The sequence below is a fragment of the Dipodomys merriami genome, unplaced genomic scaffold, assembly GCF_024711535.1.
Source record: "Dipodomys merriami isolate MVZ:Mamm:240054 unplaced genomic scaffold, mDipMer1.0.p SCAF_21, whole genome shotgun sequence".
NCBI classification, from domain to species: Eukaryota; Metazoa; Chordata; class Mammalia; order Rodentia; family Heteromyidae; genus Dipodomys; species Dipodomys merriami.
In genome coordinates, this window is record NW_027203493.1 from 1,435,855 (window position 1) to 1,459,526 (window position 23,672).

A 23,672-nucleotide genomic window follows, 5' to 3' on the forward strand; every position below is an offset into this window, starting at 1 on the left:
TCCGGCGGTAAAATACAGAGGCGGGACCTCAGGGGGAGGATCCTTCCTTTGATTGGCTGTCTCTGCCACCGTGAGTCCTCCAAGAGGCGGAGAGTGAGCGTCCCATCATGCCCTGCACCGCGGCCGCTCTGGCCTGCAACGTGTCTGTCTCTGGGGCGGAGGCAGCGGCAGTGGAGTTGGCTGCGTGCGGGTGGGGGGCTCGCCGTCTCTCAGCTTGTGTCGGTCTCTGTTGTCGCTCTCTGCTCCGCTCCTGACGGGCCGCCCCAAACCTCAACATGTCGTACAACTATGTGGTAACGGCACAGAAACCCACCGCCGTGAACGGCTGCGTGACCGGTGAGGCTGCCAGGGCCTGAGGCGACCCTGTTGGAGGAGGGAGCCTGTGGGAACCGAGGCCTAGGGAGGCCCGCGGCCCCGGGCTAAGGGTGGGGGTGAGCGGGCAGGACCGGGCCCCGGGAATGGAAGGCGCTGGCGGCCGCGGAACTTCTCTCGGCCTCTCCGGACCTCCGAGTTGCTGTTTCACTCAACACGCGCCCTTTGGGCCTAAGAAACTGCTGTTGAGGGTCTGAGCCCCCTTTCGTCCTCCGAGGTCACTTGGTCTTCGAGGATGAGGCTGGGCCCACGGGGACGGACAGCGAAGTCTGGAGTTGTTTGTGTCTCTAGACTGTCCTCGTGTGGTCAGGCGGGGGGCGGGGGTGGAGCAGGGGGAAGGGCGGCAGTGATGGCGACTTTGAGGTTAAAAATTTCCCGTGGGGAATCTAGGGGGCTCGGGAGATGTTGTATTGGTTATATTGTGAGCCCTTTCCTCACTCGCCAAAAGGAGGGAAGTGGAGCACTGTTCAGACCCACCCTTTTGCCTGGGGCTCTGTTGTTTACTTGGAGGGCGCTGAGAGAGAGAGAGAGAGAGAGAGAGAGAGAGAGAGAGAGAGAGAGAGAGAGAGAGAGAGAGTGTTGGAGGGGAATTGGTTGACTCTACCCTCTGCTGGATTTGTTTATTGTGTGTGCAACAATCCTCAAGGATATCAGGGTCTCCAGTTGGAGAATATTCATCTTGAACTCTCGAACGTGTAGATTTATACACGCAGATCTCATAGTTGGATGTTTATAATAAAAGATAACTTTAATTCCAGAATACAAGTTCTGAGAGCTGCCAGAGGAGCTACGAGTGGTTTTGATAGATTGCTTGGGAAGGACAAGGGGTGTGGCAAAAATGCAGAAAGCGTTGGGAATTTTCTTCATCTTACCTATTCTCCTCCGTGAAAGTTTTGTGAGGGTTTTAGATGAGAACTCCAGCAGCCTCAATTAGTCTGCCACCCTGATAGGAAAGTAAAATTTAATAGTCATCCGGAGGGCTAAAAGAAATCACTATCCCTTCAAAGGACACACTCTTCTTACATGTATGGCCCAGTTTTCTCATTCTGCAGAGGAAAGCAGTTTTGTTGAATGTGTGAAGTGGGATTCTTAGAGATGCTGGGTTTGACAAGAAGGTGGAGTGAGGTTAGTCAAATATGTGAAATAAGTGAGAATTTTGGTAGTCAGTGATGAGATTATTGAGAAGGACTTGGGAGGCCTTTTCTGCTGCTTCAACAGTTAGAGGATCTGCTCTTTCAGGACATTTTACTTCAGCAGAAGACTTGAATCTGTTGATTGCCAAAAACACAAGATTAGAGATCTATGTGGTCACTGCAGAGGGGCTTCGGCCAGTCAAAGAGGTGGGCATGTATGGGAAGATTGCAGTCATGGAGCTTTTCAGGCCCAAGGTAAGTGTTCCCAGTGGAGACAAGCAGTGAAAGATCTGTGTGAGTTGTAAACTGTTTTCATATATTATAAATGTCAAATTTCAGTGCACATGCTAATTAAACAAGCTTCATAGAACTAGGACAGATTCATTGGGAAAAGTTTATCAAGTTTGGTTTCTTTAGGAAAGGAGAAGTTAAAGCAGTTTGTAATATGGGTCTATTGCTTAATGATTGAGAGTAGGCTGTAAAGTGGAGTGAGCCTAGCTTCATTATTAATTCTCACTTTAGGGGTTACTGTAATTGTTGATTTCCCCTTCCCCATTTGTTTTTTGCTTTTGTTTGTTTGTTTTTTTTTTTTTTTTTGGTGTTGGGGCTTAAGCTTAAGGCTCGGTGCTGTTCTTTAGCTTTCTTTTTTTTGGGTCCGGTCGTGGGGCCTGAACTCTGGGCCTGGGCGCTGCCCTCAGCTCTTCAGCTCAAGGCTAGCACTCTACCACTTGAGCCACAGCGCCACTTCCGGCTTTTTTCTTTTTCCTTATGTGGTGCTAAGGGATTGAACCCAGGGCCTCATGCATTCAAGGCAAGCATTCTACCACTGAGCCACCTTCCCAGCCCCTGTTCTTTAGCTTTTTAGCTCAAGGCTGGGGTGCTACCACTTGAGCCACATCTTCTGGCTTTTTTGGTAGTTAATTGGAGATAAGAGGCTTGGACTTTCCAGCCAGAGAGGGCTTCAAATTGTGATTCTCAGATCTCAGATTCCTGAGTAGCTAGGATTACAAGCATGAACCATTGGTGCCTGGCTAATATTTCCTGTTTGTGAGTAGGAATAACTAATAAAAACCAATCCTCTGCATAACCTAGAAGATGAAATGATTCAACTACACAGGGGCTAGCACATTAACAAGAAGTGTTAATATGAGTGAAATTTCAGTCCTTTTTGTAATTGTTTTTATCCACCACATTGCTCCATTATATCTTAACTGAATCTTACCAGAAAACAGTGGGTTCAATGCTTTGACCAAAACACTCATGTTTTTGAGGTCAGTGTTGAGAAATTGCAGGTTCATTTTAGCTTTCATTGTAATTACCATATTTTTTTTCTTTCAAGTACTTGGAGATTAGTGGGTACATTGCATTCATTTTTCAGAATTTGAATGGAATGATTGAGATTAGCCTGGGATCAACACAGATGAAGACAAAGTAAATCCAGCAGAGAGATGGAGAATCATGATAATGAGGACTAGATGTTTTCCAGCTGCAGTTCTGGCCTTTTGTACATACCCTTAGGGTATATACCTAGTACACGCAACCATGTATTTCTCTTTAGGGAGAAATTTGGAAAGTCTTAAAGAGCTTTGCATGCTTAAAGAATGATGTTTAAAGGCTGGACAGGTTGTTCCTGTTTTTGAAAGAACCTCTTTTGATTTCAGGGGGAGAGCAAGGACCTGCTGTTTATCTTGACAGCTAAGTATAATGCCTGCATCTTGGAGTATAAGCAGAGTGGAGAGAGCATTGATATCATTACACGAGCCCATGGCAATGTCCAGGTGAGGTGTTACTTCAGGCTGATCAGAGTTTTCCAGGTAGGACTATTGTGGTTCAACCAAGAATATTGAAGGGCCAGGGTCTGACACTAAGGGTCTGAGCCATTCAGATAGTCCAAGAGGCAAGCGATATACTTACGATTCCATCGTTAGAGCAAAAAAAAAAGAATGTACTGACAAGTGGGTTTCCTGGCTTGTCATGTAGAGGTTATAGGTTTTACTACTTACAGAATTGGCCTGAGAAAGTGGTGCCACTTGTCCTCTGTTACTTGGTTGAGATTGAGGTTCTTCCCTAATTTGAGTTTTGTTTCTTAGGATCGTATTGGCCGCCCCTCAGAAACTGGCATTATTGGCATCATTGACCCTGAGTGCCGGATGATTGGCCTGCGACTCTATGATGGTCTTTTCAAAGTTATTCCACTGGACCGTGACAATAAAGAGCTTAAGGCATTTAACATCCGCCTGGAGGAATTGCATGTCATCGATGTCAAGTTCTTGTATGGTTGTCAAGCACCTACCATATGCTTTGTCTACCAGGTACTGGATCTGGAGGAGAGGAGAAAGAATGATTTGGGATGGGGGGAGTGGGTTTTTTCATTTGATGGTGTGGTAGTAGGAATGTGTGTGTCCTAAAACATTTTGAACAACAATTAATCTGGGTCAGATTTTGGCTGCTCTCAAGCGCAGTAGTGGTTATTGTGGAGACAACAAGCTTGCTTGGATTTGTAGCGGGTTTTAATCCTGAGATTACACTCTGATTGCAGGCCCTGGAGATTTTATATAGGTGACCCAGTTTATACTTTGTCTAAGTCTCTCACTAGCATGCTCTGGGATTATAAACACTTAGCTGTAGAGAAACGATCTAGAACTTGCCTTTACAAGCAAAGAGAAAATGTCTTGGCAATGCTCTGTTTGTTTCTCCTAAAAAGAAGTGAGGCTTGCAATTTGTCTAGCACTCACTTTCTGGTGACTTGCTGGCTCTTGACTTCTATTTTAGTCTGTGCCTGAAGTTTTAGCATTGCTGATCCTGGGCAGCTGTTCTCTGGTCCAAATCTGCTAAGGGTGTGGGGTGGGGCTATGGAGCTGAGGACATGCCACTACCTTGGTAGAATCTTCTTTTTTTTAAAAATTTAATTTTAAGTAGTTGTACAATTGGTAAAATCCTAACAAAAGGTTGGGCAGCGTGAAGTCATCTCCCTTGCACATGGTTGAATAAATGATGGAAGGAAATAATGGTCCGGTTCTCTGTAGAGTGGTAGAACGTGTGGGCATATAAACACTTCTACACGCTGTGTAAGGTTTTGGAAATCTTTGTATGTTTCTCCATGTTACCGCAAGTGCTGTAGTCCTGAGGCTGGTTGGAATAAGGGTCATTTGAATGAAATTGTAATTAATTTAGGAGATTAGATCTTGTTAGCTATCAGAGCCGAAAAAAAACTTTGGATTTCTCTCCTTTTTTCAGTTTAACTATTAGATCATGAAAACACTGCTAATGGCTAGGCAGGCACTGTCTGTTCCCAGCTTAGGGCTGCTAGTTATGAACATTCTTCATTTCTGTGAGTGTATAATGGAGGCCCAAATCTACCTTCACTTGAACTTTTTGTGAAGATGGGTCTTTCCTCATTGGTGGTGATATCTTTTTATCAGCTTTAAGTGAAGTGACTGTCTTTCAATAAGATGAACATTTAGTTACCTCCCATGTGAAAGGTACTCAAGCTAAGTGCATCAGGAGCTGTCACAGTGATTGAGATGTGGTCACTGCCCTGAAACACATTGTTGAATTCCTTCCATCATTATGTAGATTCTGATCTGGGCTTTGTTGAAGCCATCTTCCATTCGCTGAATGTAGTCTTCTCCCTGTGCCTGTTCTTTAGCCTCTAAAAGGTGACTTTGGCAGCCCCAGGACTGACGTGAGTCATGGTTCCAAAAAAGGAGGGGAAGAGTCACGATTCAGAAAAAGGAGAGGAAGATGGTGGTGTCAGTGGCAGGACTGAAGGGTTTTGACTACTGTAACAGGAGCGATAAGTTCTCTTCTCCCTACCTTTACCCCTTCAGAATGCTTTTAAGAATTGTGTCCAACAATTTTTAAAAATCTCTAAGATTTAACTTCTCAGTGTGTTTTTCTCTCTAGCTATTTTCAAAGTTCCTTGAGGGTGAGGAACAAACACATATGCACACTGTGTTTCTTATAGTGGGTAGTGCAGTGTGACAGATTTATTTTTCTATTTAAACCTTTCTGGTTGGTTGAATTCTTAGAGGCAGTAGATCTCAGATGATGGCAGTCTACTTAGAAATTAATCCCTTGCTCAGCAGGTGACTGTCAGTATCCTGATAGATAAGGAGCAGAAAGATTGACTTGACAGGACTGTCATCCTGGGAGGTGTGGCTTGTCCCTTTCCTGATTCCTTTAGCCTAAGTCATCTTAAGGGCTAACCATCCCACTTTTTCCTTCCAGGACCCTCAGGGGCGGCATGTAAAAACCTATGAGGTGTCTCTTCGAGAAAAGGAATTCAATAAAGGCCCTTGGAAACAGGAAAATGTAGAAGCTGAGGCTTCCATGGTGATTGCAGGTTAGTTGGATTTTAGGGAATTTGCCTCCCTCAGGTCTGAGCCAGTTTCCTTTCTTACCATCTCTGCCTTTCATTTCAGTGCCCAGAGCTTGGTAATGTCAGGCTTGTGCAATTTTTCTTTCTGTCTCTCTAGAAATGGCTTGCTTTTGCCTTTTCCATTTTTGCCTTAGGATTTCTGTTTTTGCTACTTTTCCCAAAAGCATAATATTGCTTTTACTTGAGGTGCCAGGATCAACTGTAAGACATTGACATGGATTTGTAAAGGGGTATATGGAGATGAGTGTCATTTTATTATTAGGTATAACATTTAAAAAAACTGAAGGGGGGCAGGGGGAGATGGGAAGGGGAAACAAAGGAGGAGGCAACAATGCTTGATAAGAAATGTACTCATTATCTTGCCCATGTAATTGTAACCCCTCTGTCGGTATTTTCACAATTAAAAAAAACCCAAAAACTGAAGGGGCTCATTATAGCTTACCTCATCTGATGACTTTCACAGATGAGGAAACAGGCCAGTAGGACTTGCCCATGCCTACCTGTAAATAGCAAAACCTGGGCTAGCTTCAAGGTCTCATTGGTCCTTTTCTTATACTATTTCCCCTATACTATGCTACCTCCCTTACCCAGTTGAGAAGTTCTAAAGCTCCTAAGAGAAAATTGATTCTTTTAAGTAATATTATTAATAATGGGGAAAATTAAGTTACAGAAAAAGAGTTGAGACATGGAGAAAAAAGTAAAAGCTTGTGGCTCAGCAGTAGAGAGTACCTACCACCAAAAAATAAAAATAAAAATCCAACATACAAATAAATAAAAGCTGCTGGGCATTGATAGCTCACTCCTGTAATCCTAGCTACTTAGGAGGCTGAGATCTGAGAATCATGTTTCAAGGCCAGCCTGGGCAAGAAAGTCTGTGAGATTCTTAACCTCCAGTTAACCAACAAAAATTCAGAAGTAGAGGTACGGCTCAAGTAGCAGATGATCATCATTACATGAGAAAGCTAAGTGAGAGTATGAGACCCTGAGTTCAAGTCCCAGTACCTGCACAAAAAAGAAAAAAGCATAAAAGCTTTCATTAGAAAAAGCCAGTTTAGGAGAGAAAATGGGGAGAATGCACATGAAATACTTCCCCATTGTGTGAATGCCAGTATACCAAAAGAGTGAGAGTTAAAAAAAAAAAATTACCAGGTGTCTGTAGTCCAGCAATTAGGAAGCTGAGGCAGGGGGATCGCTGGAGTTTAGTTTGAGACCAGCCTCAACAATATAGCAAGACCAGTTAGTTGGGTCAGGGTTGTAGATCACTGGTAGAGTACTTGTTTAGCATTCACAAGATCTTGCTTTTCATCTCTAGTACCATTAAACAAAAAATAACAAAACACCTATCTACTGGATTAGTTAATAGTCAAAATGTTTTTTCTTTTTTTTGGGGGGGGTCTGGTTGTGGGGCCTGAACTCTGGGCCTGGGCGCTGTCCCTCAGCTCTTCAGCTCAAGGCTAGCACTCTACCACTTGAGCCACAGTGCCCTGGCTTTTTTCTTTTTGCTTATATGGTACTGAGGAATCGAACCCAGGGCCTCATGCATGCAAGGCAAGCACTGTACCACTGAGCCACCTTCCCACCTCAACTACTCTAAAATTTCTAAGATCAGTCTCTTGGGCTTTGATAGCCTTTATAAAATAATGATTACCTTAAAGTTTGCCTCCAACTTAATTGGATCAGTGTCCTTGCTGCCTCTGTTTTGGTATGTCCAAAGTGCTGAGCCTTCTAATGTTGCTGTCTCTCCCTTGCAGTCCCAGAACCCTTTGGAGGGGCCATCATTATTGGACAGGAGTCCATCACCTATCATAATGGTGACAAATACCTGGCGATTGCACCTCCTATCATCAAGGTGAGCAATAGTCTTTATGTTTTAATTTATCTTTTCTTTCCTTAATCTTATCTTACTTCACTCTTTCTCTCCAATTGTTAGGAGAATCACAGATGTCTGTCACACTATATAGACATTGTGCAAAAAACACTGCTTTTTTATGGGGCACATAGATCAGCCTGGTTTTCTGTACAATGTCTTGCTTGCAGTCAAAGTAGATTGATCCTTTTGAAACGTTGTTAGGGACAACTTAACGAAGGGGAGATTTGGGGTGTGAATATAGCTTGATGGTAAGAGTACTTTGCCTAGCATTCATGAGGCTCTAGGTTTGGTCCCCAGCACCAAAAAAGGAGGAAAGTTTATTAAACATAGTTTTTAGCACTCTCTCATGCTCTCAAGACAGCTAATATAGCGATAAATTATGTAGCTTTTATAAAGACATTTAAAAATTAGTCATGAAAATTTCAAGCTTCAATTTGGGTCATGAAAAGCCTCCAAAGCTTCATTTTACTTGTATTTATTGAGAATAAAGAGGAAAACTGGTAGCATTAGTGGTAGGAAATGAGGAGTCATAGTGTGGATAAGTAACAAAACCTGTGCTGGCATTCATGGTCTAGTGGATGCTTGTTGTAGCTGTGTGTGTGCACACATGTGTATATGTATACACATATACACACACATCAATCCTGGGGCTTGAACTCAGGGCCTAGGTGTTGTCCTTTAGCTAGCACTCTACTACTTGAGCGCTACTTCCTGCTTTTTGCTGGCTGATTGGAGATGAGAACCTCATGGGCTTTCCTTCCTGGGTTGGCATCAAACTGCTGTCCTCAGATCTCAGCCTCCTGATTATGAGATTATAGACCTGAGCCACTGGCAAACCTATTTCTAATGGAACAGTTATAAGTGCTTCTTTTCCCATCTCCCATGTACATGTACCTGCTTGTGTGTGTGTGTGTGTGTGTGTGTGTGTGTGTGTGTGTGTGTGTGTGTGTGTGTGTGTGTGCGTGTGCGCGTGCGTGCGTGCGTGTGCACGCATGTGTGTGCGTGCTCGTGCGTGTACATAGGTGTATATACGTCATCTAGGACCTTGTGCTTGCTAGGCAACTGACACTGAGCTCTCTCCCCAGCTGCCAGATTTCTACGTGTTTTTTGTTTTCCATAGAATAATGTGTGAGATAATGCTTAAGGCATTTTGAAAATTGCTTTCTTTTTAAGGCTGTTTTGAAAATTGCTTTCATAGTAAAGTCTGCCCACTGTCTCTCGTGTCCATACATGATTGAATTCATTGCCTGTGAATTAGCTGGGTTTGGTGAAGAGCATGGCTGCCAGGGTTTACTTTCTGATTTGGAAGATGCTGACCATAATTACTGTGCCCTCATGCTTGGCAGCAAAGCACAATTGTGTGCCACAATCGTGTGGACCCTAATGGTTCCAGATACCTGCTGGGAGACATGGAAGGACGGCTTTTCATGCTGCTGTTGGAGAAGGAGGAGCAAATGGATGGCACTGTCACACTCAAGGATCTCCGTGTAGAACTCCTCGGAGAGGTAGGGCTTGTCCCTGCTCCTGTGCCTCATTTGAGCTGTCTAGTGATCTTAGGTGTGTAGTTCCACACTACTACTCTGGGAATTATGTTGTTTGGCTGTTGATCATTTTATGGAGGTTGAATTTTCAATGGCTTAGATGTAAGAATCCATAGGTTGTGGGGATATAAAGTAAGGGAAACAGCTAGGAATGGTGGTGTATGCCAGTTATGTCAGCACTTGGGAGCTGAGTCCAGGGAACTTAAGGTCAACCTGTGCTGTATAGTGTGATACTCAAGAACCCAAGAAAAGGCAGGAGAGGTAGGAAAACAATAATACAATTTGGAATTGAAGTTTGTTTCTAACAAATAATACTTATGCAGTTACCTTTAGAAATTTCTAATTATTTTTGTGTAGCCTGGAAGTATTGACATTGAGATTAAAGTTGTTGTTTGTAGGAGGCACATGCAAGGTAAGTCTTAGATTTTTCTGACTGAAGGAATATGGTTCACAGAGAATCATGAACTTCAGGGACAGTTGCTTAGTGTGACCTGAGGATTTAAAATGGCTGCAGAGGATTGTCAGCAGGTGGCAGAAGCAGGGCAGGGGTAGGAAAGGGGTCATCTGGAAATGGACACTTAGTGGTACACCTCTGGAGTCTGCCCTGTGTGTCAAAGTCCATGTAGGGTCCAGTTTGATTTCTCTTATGTGCCAATTTTTTTCCAGACCTCCATTGCCGAGTGCCTGACGTACCTGGATAATGGGGTAGTTTTTGTTGGGTCTCGCCTTGGTGACTCCCAGCTTGTGAAGGTGAGGAGACATCTTGTTTCTGGCTTCTTTTCCTCATGTTTCTTCACAGATTGCTTCTGTGTTTTATGCCTCATAATCTCCAGTTTATTTGCATCTTATCCCTGACCAGCTCTTTGTCTTAATGGTTCTTCAGCAAATGTGCCAGGCAAGGTAAGGTGAGAGGTGCTGTGAATTTAATGATGAATAATACCCAGCTTCCACCCTCAGGTAGATCATAGTCTAAAGTGATGGAACTTTCCCCTTTAGAATATGAAAACTCTGGACTTTATGTATAGAAAAACACATTTTACACTAGGTTTTAAGAAGCTACTGTTTCTCTGAACCCATGCATGGGACTCTAGGTTAGAACTTGGCTGACTGGTTAGTAGGTCCATTGTGGAATAATCATGTTCCTTAGTCAATAGTTCCCTTTTAGAAGCATCTTGAAGCATAAGAAGGGGACAGAGCTAGCAGGATGGAAATTTGCTTGAGAATGATATACATCTCTTTAGGGTTAGTCTTTTAGGAGCATTGTGGGACTAACATTGTTCTTTCTTTTTAGCTCAATGTTGATAGCAATGAGCAAGGCTCCTATGTTGTGGCCATGGAAACCTTTACCAATTTAGGACCCATTGTGGATATGTGTGTGGTGGATCTGGAGAGACAGGGGCAGGGGCAGGTAAGAGGGTCATGTGGAAATGCCTGATTGATACCTGTTCAAATTGTCTGCCTTGTCTGGCTTATCTAGAATGGGGAATACACACTGAATGTACTTTTAAGACCCTTGTTCCCCAATCCTAGTGATATAGGAGAACTGTGACATACACACACATACACACAATCACAGTCACGCAATCTGTAATCCCACAAGTACTGTTAGAATGATTCTTGACTATCCAACTGGGAACTAAAGTCATTTGCCCATAGTAATCTAATAAATAGCCAGATCCTGTGTTTTTTCTAGTAAACGAGGTTCCAGTATCTAAGTAAGTTTACTAGGAACACTGATAGGAGATTTTGTTTCTTGACTAGAACATCCTATCTGCTTGGTAAAGCCAAAGGCCTTTGGAAATCAACCTCTGCTGCGTCTGCATCCTCAAATTTAGTTCCAGTGAGGGTACGGGGAATTAGGGCTGCCTAAATTTCCTGAACAGGGTATTGAGAAACCTTTTTTCTACTTGCAGCTGGTCACTTGTTCTGGGGCCTTCAAGGAAGGTTCCTTGAGGATCATCCGGAATGGAATTGGAATCCATGAGCATGCCAGCATTGACTTACCAGGCATCAAAGGTAGCCTTTTGGTAGACAAAAGATGCAGATTTCACTTTTGTGACTTTGGCCTTTGACTTTGTTACGTGTTGTAAAGGCATGTTGATAGGAGCTAGTAGAAAACAGATAAATGAAGAACAGGATAACTCATAATGATAGGTTATATGTAGAAACTTAAGCATATTTTAAAATAGTACAAAAGAAAACATAAAAAATACTGTTGATAAAACCTGAATATTGGAAGCTGAGCAAGGTGGCTCACACCTGTAATCCTAACTACTCAGGAGACTGAAATCTGAGGATTGCGATTCAAAGGTAGCCAAGGCAGGAAAGGCTGTGAAACTTATCTCCAATTAACAACCAGAAAACTGGAAGTGGCGCTGTGGTTCAAGTGGTAGAATGCTCACCTTGGGCTGAAGAGCTGAGGGACAGTGCCTAGGCCCCCAACCGACCAAAAAAAAAAAACAATCCCCCACCACCTGAGTATTGTGGGAGAAGCTTAATGTTTATATAAGGGAACACTGTTAGTCAATTCAGAAGACATGATGGACTGAATAAACTAGTTGCAATTCATCTTACAGACAAAAGCCCAGAACTTTTACATGGGTATACCAAGCACCCTTTTTTTTGGCCAATCCTGGGACTTGAACCTTGGGCCTGGCCAGGTGCTCTACCACTTGAGCCACACCTCCACTTGCTTTTTTCTGAGTAGTTTATTGAAGATAAGTGTCAGGCTTTTCTGCCTGGGCTGGCTTCAAACCACAATCCTCAGATCTCAGCCTCCTGAGTAGCTAGGATTATAGGTGTAAGCCACCAGCATCCAGCCCAAGCACTCATTTTTTAATTTATAAAACATCTAGAAGAGCACCAAATTTTGGTTCCCAAATTGGCAAAGGATATGACTAGGCAGGGAACAGTGCTCACATATAATAAAAAAAAGGTATAAATCAAAAAATACTGGGACTGGGCTGGGAAGATGGCTCAGTGGTAGAGCGCTTACCTTGCATGCCTGAGGCCCTGGGTTTGATTCCTCAGCACCACATAAGCAAAAAGAAAAAAGCCGGAAGTGGCGCTGTGGCTCAAGTGGTAGAGTGCTAGCCTTGAGCTGAAGAGCTGAGGGACAGCGCCCAGGCCCAGAGTTCAGGCCCCACAACCGAACCCCCCCCCCAAAAAAAAAAAACTGAGACTGAGAATGTGGCTTAGTGGTAGAGTGCTTGCATAACACACATGAAGCCCTGGGTTTTATTCCATACCACATAAACAGAAAGAGCCAGAAGTAGTCCTGTGGCTCAAGTGGTATAGCGCTAGCTTTAAATTAAAGAGGTGAGGGACAGTGCCCAGGCCCTGAGTTCAAGCATCAGGACTGGCAAAAAAAAATAAAAATAATAATACTATTCCTTTTTTTTGCGGGGGGAGTGGTGTCAGTCATGGGGCTTGAACTTAGGGCCTGGACATGACTGAGCTCTACTGCTCAAGGCTAGTGCTCTACCACTTTGAGCCATAGCTCCAGTTCTGATTTTTAGGTATTTAGTTGGAGATAAGAATCTTGAGGACTTTCTTGCTTGGGATGGCTTCAAACTATGATCCTCAGCTGGCAATAATACCTTTTTTTGTTGTTGTTGTTATGGGGCTTGAACTCTGGTGGTTAATTGGAGATAAGCATCTTACGGACTTTTTCTGCCTGGGCTGCCTTTGAATGGAGATCCTCAGATCTGTCTCCTGAGTAGCTAGGATTACAGGTGTGAGCCACCAGTGCCCAGCTAGTAATACCATTCTTTTTTTTTGGGGGGGGGGGTTCCGGTCATGGGCCCTGAACTCTGGGCCTGGGCGCTGTCCCTCAGCTCTTCAGCTCAAGGCTAGCTCTCTACCACTTAAGCCACAGTGCCACTTCTGGCTTTTTTCTTTTTGCTTATGTGGTGCTGAGGAATCGAATCTAGGGCCTCATGCATGCAAGGCAAGCGCTCTACCACTGAGCCACCTTCCCAGCCCAGTAATACCATTCTTTACTTGCAAAAATACCATTCTTCACTAGCTGATCCAGATCCCAAAGTTGAGAGCTAACAAGTACCCTCTCTTCGTTGAAGGGAATTTGGCAACATCAAATGTTGCTTTCCATGTAAGGCCAGCAGCCTTACATGGTGTCTATTCCATCTTTGACCTTCATATGGATAGAGATAGAAGTACAAGCTTATCCCTGCCAGTATTGGGTGTACAGAAAAATAGTAAAAAATTGATGGAGGATGCTTCCTAATAAGTCTGCATAATTGTACTATGAAGTACAGACAAGGAAATGTCATATTCTGATAAGGGGTCCAACATGAGTTGTTGAGTGAAAAAGTAAGGTGTAGAACAGTCATTATAATAGATGTTTGTTAGCTATTTGCTTGTAATACAATATTTAGTTCCTTAAATTACTCCCCCAAAACAAAACCCAAAATGGTGGAACAAAATACTTACTAATTATTTAGATGATGGGTTGGAGGTAGAAGTGTTGGGGCTTGAGATTTCTGTGTGTAGTGTGTGTGTGTGTGTGTGTGTGTGTGTGTGTGTGTGTGTGTGTGTGTGTGTGTGTGTGTGTGTGTGTGTGTGTGTGTGTGTGTGTGTGTGTGTGTGTGTGTGTGTGTGTGTGTGTGTGTGTGGTGGGGGGTGGGGGGTGGGGGGTGGGGTACCTATCATCGGGCTTGATATTAGTGCTTAAGCACAGCCCCTGAGCTTTTTTGCTCCCGATTTAGCACTCTTTCACTTGAGCCACAGCTCCACATCTGGCTTTTTAGTGGTTAAGTGGAGATAAGAGTCTCATGGACTTTTCTGTTTGGGTTAACTTAAAACTGTGATCCTTAGATTCCAGCCTCCTGAGTAGCTAGGATTACATATGTGAGCTGCTGGTACTTGCCTCATGTGTGTAGTGTGTGTGTGTGTGTGTCATTCCTGGGGCTTGAATTCAGGGCCTGAGCACTGTCCCTGAGCTTTTGTTTTCAAGACAAGTGCTCTACCACTTGAGCATAGCTCCATTTTCAGATTTTTGTTAGTTAAGTAGAGATAAGAGTCTCGTGGATTTTCTTTCCTGGGCTGGCTTTGTACTATAATTCTAAGATCTCAGCCTCCTGAGTAGCTAGGATTACAACATGAGCTACCGACCTCTGGCCTTTCTGTCCTTTTTTGTTTTGGTCGGTCATGAGCCCGAACTCTGGGCCTGAGCCCTGTTCATGAGCTTCTTTTTGGTCAACACTAGAACTCTACCACGTGAGCCACAGGGCCACTTCTGGCTTTTTCTGTTTGTGTGGTGCTGAGGAATTGAACCCAGGGTTTCATGCATGCTAAGCAAGCACTCTACCATTAAGCCACTTTCCCAGCCTTTTTAATTTTTAAAGTGTTATTGTAAGGGTGATTATATAGAGTTGTTACTGTTTCATAATGAGTTTTAGGTAATGAGTACATTGCTCTTTGGACAATGTTAACCTTCCTTCTCTGCGAACTATTTATTTATTTATTTATTTATTTATTTTGGGTCGGTCATGGGGCCTGAACTCTGGGCCTGGGCGCTGTCCCTCAGCTCTTCAGCTCAAGGCTAGTGCTCTACCACTTGAGCCACAGTGCCACTTCTGGCTTTTTTTCTTTTTGCTTATGTGGTGCTGAGGAATCGAACCCAGGACCTCATGCATGCAAGGCAAGCACTGTACCACTGAGCCACCTTCCCAGCCCCCCCGTGTACTTTTTTTTTTTTTTTGGGTCCGGTCGTGGGGCCTGAACTCTAGACCTGAGCGCTGTCTCTCAGCTCTTCAGCTTAAGATTAGGGGTCTTGAGCCACAGCACCACTTCCGGCTTTTTTCTTTTTGCTTATGTGGTGCTGAGGAATCAAACCCAGGGCCTCAGGCATGCAAGGCAAGTGCTCCACCACTGAGCCAACTTCCCAGCCCCCCCTGTGTACTTTTTAAAAATAAGATTGAACCGAGAGCCTTCCATATTCTAGTCAAGTTCTCTGCTACATCTCCCATCCAATAGAATTAACGTTTGAGTCATGGAAGTATATTGAAAATCAAAATAACAGTGTAGAATATTAGGTTTAAAGCATTCTTAAAATCTCTAGCTTCTTCAGAGTTTTAAAGCCAGGAAGGGATAGGGAGGGATTTAGCTCAGGACTTGAACTCCAAAGTTCTTGTTTTTCAATGGCCTGGGCTGCACATGCTTAGTGTTGGTGTCTCAGATGCCTCTTCATCAATGTCCCTTGTTCCAGGCTTATGGCCACTGCGATCTGACCCCAGCCGTGAGACGGATGACACTTTGGTGCTCTCTTTTGTGGGCCAGACCAGGTAAAAATGGATTAGGTGTCAGCTGTAAGTGTGGGGTGAAGGAGAAGGGGTAGAGAAACTGGCCCCAGGCTAACTTAGGCCTTCCTCTTGCTTCAGAGTCCTCATGCTAAATGGAGAGGAGGTGGAGGAAACTGAACTGATGGGTTTTGTTGATGATCAGCAGACTTTCTTCTGTGGAAATGTGGCTCATCAGCAACTTATACAGGTAATGGATGAGAACCAGGCACACTTGACCATTTACTTGAATTTGACCTAGAATGTAGTAGACAGTGCTACTGGATTTTTAAACCAGTCAGTTTTTATGCCACTGAGATTAGAAATTCTAGGGTGAAAAAAAATTCATTCATAGAGGCCATAACTGAGGTTTGAGCTCAGGGCTTTGTGCTTGCTAGGCATGTGGTGTACCACTGGAGACAGGCTTTCACTCCAGGGAAACAAATTAAATTACCTGATACCCTCTTATAGGTAACAACTCATAACTTTGCAGTTGATCCTTTAACTTTACTTTTTCTCTATAAATATACAAATATATTTATTCACATTTTCTTTTATAACTAGGACTGTTATATGTAAATATATACTGTATTACATAATATAAATTACATATATTACATATATGTTTTAAAAAATTTGTTTATTTTTTGGTCAGTCATGGAGTTTGAACTCTGGGCCTGGGTGCTCTCCCTCACCTCTTCAGCCCAAGGCCAACACACTGTACCACTGGAGCCACAGTGCTACTTCCAGTTTTCTGGTAGTTAATTGGAGATGAGAGTTTCACGGACTTTCCTGCCCAGGCTAGCTTTGAACCACAATCCTCAGATCTCAGCCTCCTGAGTAGCTAGGATTGCAGACATGAGTCACCAACACCTGGTATTATATATATAAAATTTGGATCTTAATTTCTTTTTTTTTTTCTCCTTATTGGTCAGTTGTGGGGTTTAAACTCAGGGACTGGATACTGTCCCTGGGCTCTTTTGCTCAAGGCTAGCACTCTACCACTTGGAGCCAAGGCACCACTTCTTGTTCTGGTGGTTAATTGGAGATAAGAGTCTTACAGGCTTTTCTGCTTGGGCTAGCTTTGAATGGTGATCCTAGATCTCAGCCTCCTGAGTAGTTAAGAATTATAGGCATGAGCCAACAGTTTTTGGTCTTATTTTCACACTAATTATAATCTTCTGAAGTTTTCCTCCTCAGTATAACATTGATATATGTCCATCTGTAAAAATTTGAAAGTACTAAAGAGCACAAAAAATTAGTCATAAGGCTGTGAGTATTGGCAGCTATAATCAGAGCTCTTACTCTGTGACAATCCTTACTTGATATCTTTCTGTGGTGTGTGAGCAGTCTTTGGCTTTTATGATCCACAGAGTTTGATTTCTATGTGTCCTCTTCTCTTCACTCCATAGATCTTTCTAAGTTGGAGTACCTGATGCCCTGCAGTTTTTCTGCATTCCTTTCCTCCTCTGCTATTCTTTGCTCTGAGGCCAGAGCCAAAGTCTTCCCAATGGTGGGCCAGGTACCAGGATTAATGGGCTTTTCTATCTTTTTTATCCACTGGCCATCTCTTAGCCACCACCTGACAGTGGTAGATTGGTAAAAAGCCAGAGGATAAGTCCTGTTTGTGGGATGAGCCCAGATGCTGAGTTCTTGCTTTGTCAGTGTTATCTGAACATTGTTCTGAGCAGCGGCACCAGGTCACCTCACAGTCATTAAAAAGCTTTCATAACTCAGTCCTGATGAGTAAGGTGAATCAGTAGCAGTGATATGAACTAATTTTTTGTTTTATTTTAGTGATAAACTTTTAGCACATATTTCAGGAAGTACGGATGTAACTCAGTGGTTATGTGTGCTTAGCATGCATGAGTCCCTAAGGTCCAACCTCAGCACCAAAATAAAACATCACAGTTTTGCCACTTTTAGTAAGTACTTAACTTAATGGCTTATAGCAAAGAACATAGATCTATTTAAGAGATGTGTTTTTGGGGTTCAGAAAACATGGTGGATTGGTGGTCTTAATACTCTTATTGATAGGTTCCATAAGATACAGTTTGAATTGCCCCACTCAGCCTCAATTAGAAGGAAATAAGAATTCTGTACAGTCCTTCTCCACTCACAAAGGTATGGAAGCAGTAAGCTTCAGTAATCTTCATCAGTTAAAAATGATGCTTATTTTAACAATCATGGTAAAAGTATGTAGTTGACTCCTTATATACATGGATTCCTCATTCGTGAATTCAAGTTTGATTGAAGATATTTTGGGGGAAAAATCTGTCTGCTTTGTACATGTACAGCTCTTTTTCTTGTCATTCTTTTCTGTTAATAGTATAACAAATACCTACATAACATTTACATTGTTTTAGGTATTATAAGTAGTAAAGAGAAGACTTATATGGGTAGATTATATATGTAAATATATACTGTTATATATGAGGGCTTGAGCATCCATGGATTTTGGTCTTTGAGGATCCTGGAGCCAGTTGCCTATAGCTGGTGGGTGCTGACTGTATTGGCAGAAGAGGACTTACATGGCTTATTAGGGCTCCAGGAGGGCACCTTTCCCTTCCTAGATAGATTCTTGAGGTGCTTGGTAATATCTGCTCTTCCTCTAGATCACATCAGCATCTGTGAGGCTGGTCTCTCAAGAGCCCAAAGCTCTGGTCAGTGAGTGGAAAGAACCCCAGGGCAAGAACATTAGCGTAGCCTCCTGCAACAGCAGTCAGGTGGTGGTTGCTGTAGGAAGAGCCCTCTACTACCTGCAGATCCATCCCCAGGAGCTACGGCAGATCAGGTGTGTGTGCTTATCTGCCTACTTGTTGTCCTTTCCTGCTCTGGGACTTTTTTGATTGGATTGGATTGGATTTTGATTGGACTTCTTCCTCTGCCATATTCTTCCTCCTAATTCAGCCACACAGAGATGGAACATGAAGTGGCCTGCCTAGACATCACTCCATTAGGAGATAGCAATGGTTTATCCCCACTTTGTGCCATTGGCCTCTGGACAGACATCTCAGCCCGTATCTTAAAGCTGCCATCTTTTGAACTGCTGCACAAGGAGATGCTGGGTGGAGGTATGTATCATATGGCATCTGCGGTAGGATCAGAGTCTGAACATAGAACACAAACTTAATGTCTCTCTTGCCCACAGAGATCATTCCTCGTTCCATCCTGATGACCACTTTTGAAAGTAGCCACTACTTACTTTGTGCCTTGGGAGATGGTGCCCTATTCTACTTTGGGCTCAATATTGACACAGGTGAGGAAAGCGTTTAAGTAAGAAGCAGTACTCTTTGAAATAGTATTGAGTTGAGGTGAGTTCTCAGTCTCAGTATGCTGCTTCATAACCCAGCTGTTGGTCTGTTTTTTTTTTTTTTTTTTCCTTCTTTCTCCTGACACCATTCTTTGTGTAGGCTTGTTGAGTGATCGTAAGAAGGTGACTTTGGGCACGCAGCCCACAGTATTGAGGACTTTCCGTTCTCTCTCTACCACCAACGTGTTTGCTTGCTCTGACCGCCCCACTGTCATCTATAGCAGCAACCACAAGTTGGTCTTCTCCAATGTCAACCTCAAGGAGGTGAACTACATGTGTCCTCTCAACTCAGATGGCTATCCTGACAGGTGAGCCTCCTTTTCTTTTTTTTCTTTTCTTTTTTTGACAGTCGTGGGGCTTGAACTCAGGGCCTGGGTACTGTCTCTGAACTTTTTCACTCAAGGCTAGTGCTCTACTACTTGGAGCCACAGCACCACTTCTGGTTTTCTGGTGGTTAATTGGAGATAAGAGTCTTGCCCAGGCTGGCTGTGAACAGTGATCCTCAGTTCTCAGCCTCCTGAGTAGCTAGGATTATAGGCATGAGCCACTGGTACCTGGCTCATTTTCATTTTCAGCAAGAGTCATTGATGGAGGGTATCATGGTTTTCAAACCTTCCCCCTGCTTATCCCAGTGTCAAAATCAGTAATTAGCAGCAATGAGAATGTAGGGCAGAGACTCTCAAACCTGACTGCCTATTAGGAATATTGGAAGCTGTTAAAAAAAAAAACACAAAAAAACCCAGTATCTGGGGTAGGAGGTGTAGCTCAGTAGCATCAACAGATTGTCGACCAACAAGGTTTTTTTTTTTTTTTTTTTTTTTTGAGTCCTCAGATTCCAATTCTGTAGCTCTGAGGTTAGACTGTAAAATGCATATTTCTAAAAACTCTTCAGCTGATTTGGATTATTAGTTGAGCTTTAGAATCCCAGACTTAGTTGTTATGTGCTCCCCTGAAATGAGGTTCTCAAAATGTGGCTCCAGCCAGCAGCTCCAGCACTGCAGGGGCGTGGGGCCAGTGCCCAGCCAATGATTCTCGCTGACTCTGAAGTACCTGGAACAAGAATCACAATCCTGCTTAGAGGACCAGACCTTTGATTTTCAATGTCATTGCACATGAGTTTGTGAAGCTGTTAAAAATTTCAGCATAAGCAGTGGCTCACAACTGTAATCTTAGCTAATTAGGAGGCTGAGATCTGAGCATCAATTCAAAGCTGCCCAGGCAGGAAAGTCCACTAACTACATTCATATCTCCAGTTAACCAACAAAGGAAAGTGGGGCTGTTGACATAAGAGGTAGAGTACTAGCCTTAAGCAAAAAAACTCAGGAACAGAGCCCAGATCCTGAGCGCGCGCGCGTGCGCACACACACACGCACACACACGCACACACACACACACACACACTGCTCAGACCGAGTTCAACCAGGACACACACACACACCACACACACACACACCACACACACACCACACACACACGCACACACACACACACACACACGCACACACACACCCGCCTAGGCCTAGCCAGACCATAAGAATATTTTGTGGGGGGAAGAGCCATGTATCTCAAATAGGTCTCCCTAAATTATTTTTAGCAGTCAGTGTGAAGACCCTGCCCTGGAGTAAAAGGTGGTAATTCTGCCTGTTGGGTTTCTTCTCCCCTGTGGAGTGCCTCTGAGAATCCAGTCCTTTCCTCAGTCAACTCACTCTAAGCTGAGACCTTTTTTCCAGCCTGGCACTGGCCAACAATAGCACCCTCACCATTGGCACCATTGATGAGATTCAGAAGCTGCACATTCGAACAGTTCCCCTGTATGAGTCTCCGAGGTGAGTGCCAGGCCAGAGAGCCCAGGGGCAGCTGGTAGAGGGTGCCTGTGACTTATTGTGAGCAATGCTGTCGGCCCAAACTTGTTCTGCAGGAAGATCTGTTATCAGGAGGTGTCCCAGTGCTTCGGGGTCCTCTCCAGCCGCATTGAAGTCCAAGACACGAGTGGAGGCACAACTGCTCTGAGGCCCAGCGCCAGTACCCAGGTGAGGACAGTGGACAAAGAATGGTGGCAGTGGGGGCTGGTGAGCTTACTTAGATAGGAAAGAGTCCCTACTTTGCAGCCATTTGGACTTAGTTCTGACTACCCATCTTTGCCCCAGAGACAATAGGTGGGTATAGCTGGATTCCAGTAAAGCTTTATTTATAGGAAGCAATTGCCACTTGGTGACCTTGTGAGGTCACCAATTCCTTTTCTCTCATGATCAGTTTGAGTATGCTATGGGACATTTGTAATTGGTCACTGTGCATATAATAGACAGGAACATGGGATTAGCGTCTGACAGCTGATTTTGAGGTTTATTCCTAGTGCTGTGACCTTAGTTGGGCAAGCCTAGCTTTGAGTTTTTTTGTTTGTAACTTGAGATTCTAATATGATAGTTTAAGCTCAGTGGAGACATGAGCTGTTTATTTTCTTGCTTCTAACTTATGTATTTCTTGTTCCTAATTTCATCTAATATAGAAGCTTCTCCCTGAATCCAGGGCAAAAAAAAAAAGGTCTTCATGTTGATGGTAGAGTCCATCACTGGATTACATTGCTTGAGTTTCTCTTTAGCCTTGCTTGACTGACAGCATCACTGTTTGCATTATCTTTGATGAGGATTAGACTGGACCAGCATGTCAATGCACTCGGAACCTGGCTCCTTACTTTGGTTCTAGTGTCTTCTCTGAGACACTCTGTTTTTCAGGCTCTGTTGCTCTGCCAGCCACCAGCCTTCTGGCCAAACTCTCCTCATACCAGCACCTGTTCGGCTTTGGTTAGAGTGATGTACTTACTGTCTTGTCTGTCTGCAGGCTCTGTCCAGTAGTGTCAGTTCCAGCAAGCTGTTCTCCAGCAGCACCGCTCCTCATGAGACCTCCTTTGGAGAAGAGGTGGAGGTGCACAACCTCCTCATCATTGACCAGCATACCTTTGAAGGTGCTCAAGATCTTTCTGTCCTTTTTGAATGGGGCTGTTCTGAACTCTGGAATGTTCTAGAGCTTGACAGAGAAGGGTGGGGGGGACACCTATGAATTGCAGGGAGCCTGGAGTGTTGTGTACTCTCTTCCTTGCATAGGCTGATGGGTGGATGGGCAGTCAGAAGAGGCAGCGGAAGTGGACAGCTTTTATCCTTTCACTGCCTCACCCATAGGCCTCACCACAGCATGGGATGTGTGGGCTGAAGGGATGGGGTGGATCCAGGAGCAAGGCATAAGTAACTAGTTGTCTTCTCCCCTTCTAGTGCTTCATGCACACCAGTTTCTACAGAACGAATATGCTCTCAGCCTGGTCTCTTGCAAGTTGGGCAAAGACCCCAATACCTACTTCATTGTGGGTACAGCTATGGTGTATCCTGAAGAGGCAGAGCCCAAACAGGGTCGCATTGTGGTCTTCCAGTATTCGGATGGTAAGTCAGTAGTCTTCACTTCTGACACTGGACACACAGTGATGAAAAGGCAACGCACTAGGGAGAAGGGGGAAGTCTCAGCCTTAATTCCGCATAGAAGAACTTGAATTCATTGCTGTAAAGAGATATTCTGGGGCTGGGAAGGTGGCTCAGTGGTAGAGCGCTTGCCTTGCATGCATGAGGCCCTGGGTTCGATTCCTCAGCACCACATAAGCAAAAAGAAAAAAAAGCCAGAAGTGGCGCCGTGGCTCAAGTGGTAGAGTGTTAGCCTTGAGCTGAAGAGCTGAGGGACAGCACCCAGGCCCAGAGTTCAGGCCCCACGACCGGACCCCCCCCCCAAAAAAAAAAAAAAAAAAGATATTCTATACTTCCCTTTAATCTGTTAGTTGAGTTTTGGAGTAGATGAGCAGGTTTTTTTGTTGTTGTTGCTGTTTTGTTTTCTCTTTGAAAGGCAGAAGAAAAGAGTGTTGAACAATGGGTGAAAGAATCTAGTAGTCAGAATATGGTTGTGATTTGTATTTGGGGCATATTCCTGTAAACCACTCCATTGAGAGACACAGATGAAGAGGATTGTGGTTTGAGGACCTCCAAAATTGAGACACCCCCCCCATCTCAGCAATCCAGCCAACTGTGTTATATGCCTGTCATTCCAGCTATGTGGGAGGCAGAGGTAGAAAGATCATAGTGCAGTGCTGTCCTCATGTAAAATATTAATGACTATACGTAAAAAATAAGCAAAAAGGAGTTGGGGGTATGGCTCAAGTGGTAGAACATCTGCAAGCTTGAGACCCTGAGTTAAAGCCTGGTATTCCTGCTGGGCGCAGGTGGCTCACACCTGTAGTCCTAGTTACTTAGGAGGCTGAGATCTGAGAATCACAGTTCAAAGCTGGCTGGGGCAGGAAAGTCTGTGAGACTCTTATCTCCAATAAACCACCAGAAAACCGGAACTGGCACTGTGGCTCAAGTGGTAGACTGCTAGCCTTGAACTGAAGAACTGAGGGACAGCACCCAGGCCCAGAGTTCAAGCCCCATGACCCACCAAAAAAACAAACTCAGTACTCCAAAACAAAATGAGTTCTCCATTTGTTTCTACTGGACTGCTCAGGCATTGGGCTTTTTACAGCTTTAGCACTTAGAACTCTTTCTCTTCTCACCCAAGAAAAGATCTGATCTAAAGACTAGTTGTCATCCACTGGTCTCATATCAGAGGTCTTAGAAGGGATTTGGTGTCCTCCTTAAAGAATAGATCTGAAGCCGGGCGCTGGTGGCTCACGCCTGTAATCCTAGCTACTCAGGAGGCTGAGATCTGAGGATCGCGGTTCAAAGCCAGCC

General features: G+C 44.0%; 1 protein-coding gene across 1 annotated transcript in view; it reads left to right on the forward strand.

Annotated features, from left to right (window-relative positions):
- The first annotated feature begins 132 nt into the window (after positions 1 to 132).
- Ddb1 (damage specific DNA binding protein 1) overlaps positions 133 to 23,672 on the forward strand; it is a 32,836-nt gene continuing 9,296 nt past the window's right edge. Inside the window, exons 1-20 of the mRNA XM_070032209.1 lie at positions 133 to 336; positions 1,612 to 1,760; positions 3,167 to 3,283; positions 3,596 to 3,817; positions 5,736 to 5,850; positions 7,638 to 7,735; positions 9,103 to 9,261; positions 9,964 to 10,047; positions 10,589 to 10,705; positions 11,211 to 11,313; positions 15,527 to 15,602; positions 15,699 to 15,807; positions 18,212 to 18,390; positions 18,507 to 18,670; positions 18,748 to 18,855; positions 19,010 to 19,217; positions 20,640 to 20,735; positions 20,828 to 20,939; positions 21,748 to 21,871; positions 22,176 to 22,340. Coding sequence (XP_069888310.1) covers positions 276 to 336; positions 1,612 to 1,760; positions 3,167 to 3,283; positions 3,596 to 3,817; positions 5,736 to 5,850; positions 7,638 to 7,735; positions 9,103 to 9,261; positions 9,964 to 10,047; positions 10,589 to 10,705; positions 11,211 to 11,313; positions 15,527 to 15,602; positions 15,699 to 15,807; positions 18,212 to 18,390; positions 18,507 to 18,670; positions 18,748 to 18,855; positions 19,010 to 19,217; positions 20,640 to 20,735; positions 20,828 to 20,939; positions 21,748 to 21,871; positions 22,176 to 22,340 — 2,566 coding nt within the window. The 5' untranslated portion in view covers positions 133 to 275. The remainder of the gene's footprint in view (positions 337 to 1,611; positions 1,761 to 3,166; positions 3,284 to 3,595; positions 3,818 to 5,735; positions 5,851 to 7,637; positions 7,736 to 9,102; positions 9,262 to 9,963; positions 10,048 to 10,588; positions 10,706 to 11,210; positions 11,314 to 15,526; positions 15,603 to 15,698; positions 15,808 to 18,211; positions 18,391 to 18,506; positions 18,671 to 18,747; positions 18,856 to 19,009; positions 19,218 to 20,639; positions 20,736 to 20,827; positions 20,940 to 21,747; positions 21,872 to 22,175; positions 22,341 to 23,672) is intronic.